Source organism: Toxotes jaculatrix, chromosome 10 (genome assembly GCF_017976425.1).
Source record: "Toxotes jaculatrix isolate fToxJac2 chromosome 10, fToxJac2.pri, whole genome shotgun sequence".
Taxonomy (NCBI): Eukaryota; Metazoa; Chordata; class Actinopteri; family Toxotidae; genus Toxotes; species Toxotes jaculatrix.
This window is the reverse complement of record NC_054403.1, coordinates 24,412,097-24,417,412: the sequence shown is the minus strand read 5'-3', so window position 1 is coordinate 24,417,412 and position 5,316 is coordinate 24,412,097. Positions and strand designations below refer to the sequence as shown.

The 5,316-nt window shown below is 39.8% G+C and overlaps 1 protein-coding gene across 1 annotated transcript; it reads right to left on the bottom strand.

Annotated features, from left to right (window-relative positions):
- Window positions 1-1,277: 1,277 nt before the first annotated feature.
- Window positions 1,278-4,009, bottom strand: LOC121188706 (transmembrane O-methyltransferase homolog). Its single transcript, XM_041048566.1, has 4 exons — window positions 3,737-4,009; window positions 2,586-2,880; window positions 1,885-2,081; window positions 1,278-1,773 (listed from the first exon to the last, which is right to left on the bottom strand). Exons 2-4 carry the CDS (start codon window positions 2,839-2,841, stop codon window positions 1,429-1,431), a joined length of 798 nt encoding a protein of 265 aa, XP_040904500.1. The 5' UTR covers window positions 2,842-2,880; window positions 3,737-4,009; the 3' UTR covers window positions 1,278-1,428.
- Window positions 4,010-5,316: the final 1,307 nt, after the last annotated feature.

Sequence of the window (5,316 nt, the reverse complement as noted above, 5' to 3'; positions counted from 1 at the left end):
GTAGTCTAGTTTCCTGTTATTACCTCATATTGAACTGAATTTGTGGCTATGTCAGACAGCAGTCAGTGTTCAGCTAATGCATAATGAACAACCCCAGTGGCAAACGAACCTTAAACATATCAGAGTTTCCAGGAAATCAGTGTTTTTTCCCTCAAAGTCAAATTCAACAAAAGCAATCGCCGCTTCCCCTGCTGTGCAAATAGTGATCCAAGTATGAGATTATTAAGTATTCATGCAGCTCGTCAAACTCTGCCAGCACCATTGCCTGTTTTGCTCTGTGGAGACATTCAGAGAGAACAGTTAAACTGGCTGGATTTACAACATTCTCATCCCTTTCTGTGTATTACCTAACCTCCATGTCTAATTTATAAATGTACACCCCTTCTCCTGACTCCCTCTTTCTATCTCTCTCTCTTTAACTGCAGTAAGCTCTCTACAGCATTCACCGCCCTGTGACCTGGAGTATGGACCCACCCCGAGGCTCCTGGAAATATTGCATTTAATTAAATCATGTTATTGCACAAATATTATTTATTTAAATTCTGCACTAAATTGTCTCTAAACCATGTAATGGCTTTCCAGCTGCTTTGAAAGCCTCAGCAGTGCCATTAGAGGCTAATTCAGAAAACTCCACCTGAGTTCTACCCAGTAGACAACACTGATTCTCCTCATTTAAGATGCTTGCTGGAAAAATGAATCTCAGACATTATGGCCACTTAGAGCAAGATAGCTGATGTTAGTAAAAAGGGGAAAAAGATCAACTGGGAGCAATTTCCCCAATAATGCCTTATTTATTTAATTGTAAACACGGACGCTGGGGTCTGAAAGTAAATAACACAACATGCACAAGAGGGAGTGTGTATCAGAACAAGACAGCTGTGGATCATCTACTTCATGATGAATAAATCAGGAAATACAAGATTATTTACAGCATAAATTCAAATGTTTACTTTCCTTTTGCTGTTGTTTACTGCTCTGCCCTCGGGTTGTAGAACAAACATGAAAGTTCTTATAATGGGTGGTATTTTCCTTTAAAGGCTGGCCTAGTCAAAAGCTGTTCAATGCCTGAGCTTTTATTCTTTTAATAAGCACAGCACGCCACCAAGTGGTTACTCTGTGCTCTACATGTAGTGACTTTTCTTTGTTGATTTGTTGTAAGAATGCATTTGGTTTTATTACGTGTGTAATTGTTGTTGTTGGTAATTTGCTTGCCATGTAATAAGAAGATAAAAAATTATGTTAACCTTGTTATGTTCATATTAATATTGCTATGCTTTTATTTTCTGGTGTACACGAACACTCCCAACAGTACATGCACCATCAACTACTTTGAACTGCTGTAACACACATCATTTGTAAATGATAAATACTATTTTACCAATGAGGAATTATGAAGTATTTTATACTGTTGTTTGACACAAACTGAAATCACACACCCACATCTTTAGATTTCGCTGTCACATTCTTTTGGTAAAAGATTTCCACCATAAACTGAAACTCTGTCTTGATGCTGCAGGAGTCTCCTCTCACTCTGATGTGATCCAGGATTTCTCTGAGATCTTCAGCTCTTCTTCTCCTGTTGATCAGAAGGACAGAGCAGCCAGAGGGGCAGAGGAGCTCTTCCCTCTCCAGAGCCAGCAGATCTGGAAGGTACTGCTGGGGATCGTGGTCCATTAACACCAGGTTAAAGCCTTCGCTGGTCCTTTGACCAGGCTCAAGAAATGAATGCAGTGTTGGGATGGCCTCAGCTGAGCTAGATGTCAACACCTGGTACTGAAGAGGATCAGGAAAGTGGAGAAAACAAGGTTAAAATTTCCCAGTTTCCTATTTAGAGTCATTTTTTCTTTGTGTTTGTCACACTGTGGCGATCATTCCCGACTTTACCTGAGAGTCTTTAAAACCAGCCACCAGGATGATTTCCTCTCCCAGATCAGCTGTGAGTGGGTCTAGCTCCACTGTGATCAGGCTGCCAGTAGGGGGCAGCAGACGCAGCAGGCGGACTGAGCTGTAGCCACAGTGCATCCCCAGCTCCAGTACCCGGGAGGGACGGACACGCCTCACCACTTCATCCAACGCCTCACCTGAGTTTACAAAAACAAGCTTGGTGCTACTTTCTTTGGTGACTCAGACCCATAGAATCTAGTTGTCATTTTTAAGTCATTTTTCTTAAGAATTAAGAAAAGTCTATGTTGCATAATGTTAATCAGTGTCTTTCTTGCCAAAGACTTGACTGACTCACTGATTGTGTTACAGTATATTCCAATAATCTAACAAAACTTGCCATACTCATTTTGGGTGTGTGATTAATCAACAGAAACAACTGACAAGACTGATTATTTAATTTAAAGGTACAAATCTATTAAGCTGAGGGAATGAATGAATACAGGCTCATAAACTGTGGAACATGGAAACAACAGTTTCCTCAACTACCAATGATTTCAACCAAAGCAGCCTATAAGGCAGGGAAAAGAGGAAGATCCACAGACAACAAATCCATTCCTTAGCTTAGGTGCTACATTGCATCGATCTCACAAACACGGTTTTGTTTGACTTTGGTAAATTAAGAGACTTCAGTGGTTACTTACCAATCTCTGGACCAATCCTTAAAGAAGGGTGTGTCTTAGCATAAAGGTCAAAGGTCTCCAGGACGCTGTCAACTTTGCCATGGGTGCATTTGGAGAACACAAATGCGTGGGTGCTCCTTACACACACTCTCCCTCGCACCAACCTCAGTGCCCAGGCCAGAGCCCGGTGACACAGGGTGGAAACTTTGACACGATAACGGCTGGACACCATGATGATGGCAGGGAGCAGCGGGACAGAAACAGCAATCAGCCACATTTGAACAGCTGCTGGAAATACAGCTATGAACTTCAAAAGCTGAGGATAAAAGAAGGAGAGACTGAGAACAGCTTGTGGAGGCATTTAAGAAGGTCTAAATACCTCTTTCAAAATAAGATCTCAGAGAAGTGACATATTTGTTATTGTTTTGATAATCTGTTTCAGTTAATTGATCATGGTTCCTGTTCAATCCAACCTTAGATTCTTGGCATGTTATTTCTCCAAGAAAAAGGCAAGAACAACCTCAATTTTAAGCAGATTAACGATGCCATTAATATAATTTGTTATAAATTATAAGGTATATTGCAGTTCATTTTGGTAAACAGGTTCAATGACCTGTGTCTTGGCATGCACAAACTCAAATGTCACTCTGTATGATTTGTACCATTTTTAGTTGGTTTAAAAAAAAAGAGAAAAACATTGGCCTCTGGCGCCACCTGCAGGCGAAATTTGGTCATTATTTTGTTATAAGCCAGTAAAAATGTCATCTCCTTAATTAATAATTAGTTAATTAATTTGCCAAATTTTGTATGTAAACCAAATGCTAAAATAGACTGGATTTTCCTTTGCATATTAAAATTTCATTTTGAGAGCTTAGTGTATAAGTTTACAGGCACTCAGGATTATATATAACCATACTGTTTGTCTCAAACACATAATTAAGATTATAATCTTATTCAGCTTTATTATGAGCTAGCGTTCTTCACCTTTAGGCAACTGGATCTTGAAATAAAATTTAAAAATAACTGCATATAGAACGTTATCGCAATGTTTGCGTTTACAAAAACAAACACGTTAGTGGTGTTTCTACTAAGATTCAAAGACTTTTATATTCTAAAAGCTCATTAAAATATTTTAAACAAAGAAAATTGTAATTTCAACATGGAAATTGTACCTGTTTCTTGACACAGAAGTAAAATCACAGCGGTAGTGGCAGGTCATTGTCAAGCTTCCCCGTTGCCCGTCAAGCCTCAGACTGCGTCCTGTCAGACACAGGTGGGACTGTCACTAAGGTAAGTCACGCACGTGAACAACATATGACAACATCCGGCCTAGAGAAAATCGAACCATGCTTTTTCCTTTGACAATGCTCTTGTAGGAAAAAATTCAACGTGAAATAAAACCACGCTACACATTGTTTTTGGTATCCAGGAAACGGACACCTGACAGACCGGGGACAGGAAAGGCCACTGGGTACAGCTGGATCCACAGCAGACCTGCTTTGGAAAGCTCCTCCTCCTGCTCTTCAGTACTGCTTCATTTTTCCCACAAGAGGTCAGCAAAGATGCAAGAATATCACCAACCCTGTGGCCAGTCCTCGGTGTCTGCATGTCCTGGAAAAGCCTTGATTGACATCATCTCACCCTCAGGCCTCCTAAAATATAGGTCACATCTAACTAATAGAACTTTTCTGATGCAAAATGTGATTTGGGGCTGTTTAAGCAAAATAAACAGGGTAAAACAGGATGACAACACTTTAAAAAAAAATGTTTTCCCACCTTGTCCAGAACAGCCTGTAAAGATTTGTGTGTTAACCATGTCATTATGAATCTTATTGTGTATGTCTGGCGGAGGATGATCCAGCTGAACTCGGTTTACCTGTCTTTTTATTTGCAAGATGGAGTTTAATCTTTAAGTTTTAGACTAACAAAAATCACAGAAACCATCAGTTGTACCAGAATCAAACTGATGAAAGCAAGAGAATAAACTGACTGACAAATTCTAAATTGTATGATTTAGTTACTTGTTAATTGGCTCAGTAAATGAAGGTCACAGGTGAACCTCGGTTTTCTGTGCTTTTGCTCCAAATCAGTGAACTCTCAGCTCTGTCACTTGCCCCATATAGTGAAAGTGGGTGTGAGATCCCCAGTGTGTTGCTGCCCTCATTGGCTGGTGGTGGAGCGGCGCTGCTCCGAGTATTTTTGGCCATTGGAGCGAATCATACTGCGGTGTGCAGGTCCTGTCAGTCCGGCTGCGTCAAGTTAGCCACGAACTGCGGGATTACTACCGGAACCAAAGCGGTTTTTGCAACCAAAATAAGGGCCTAAGCAGATGGCTGATAACTGGCTGGCAAGAGATACACACACAATAAATGAATAAATATATAGTAGCCTATAACATTTTAATTCGTCCACAATCATGTATGATATTGGGATAGTCTAGTGTCAGTTAATAGGTGATAATTTAGAACTAAACTATAAACTAAACTAGAACTAATTAAATTCCCTTTTAAAGATATTTCCGTATCCCCTTAAAGAAGCCTAAAAACTATTATCAAGAGCACAACAATCTACGTTCTCTAAAATGATCATACAGTTGAATCAACACTGAAACGGTCTGAACATTAAAACCTTCATGAAGGAGGATTCATCCCAGAATCGTTGCATTACATTAGTTTTGGTTGATGCACTTAATAAACTCTTAACTGAGTGTATAAAAAAATAAGATGTACACTGGTGATGTTGTTTGGTGAGG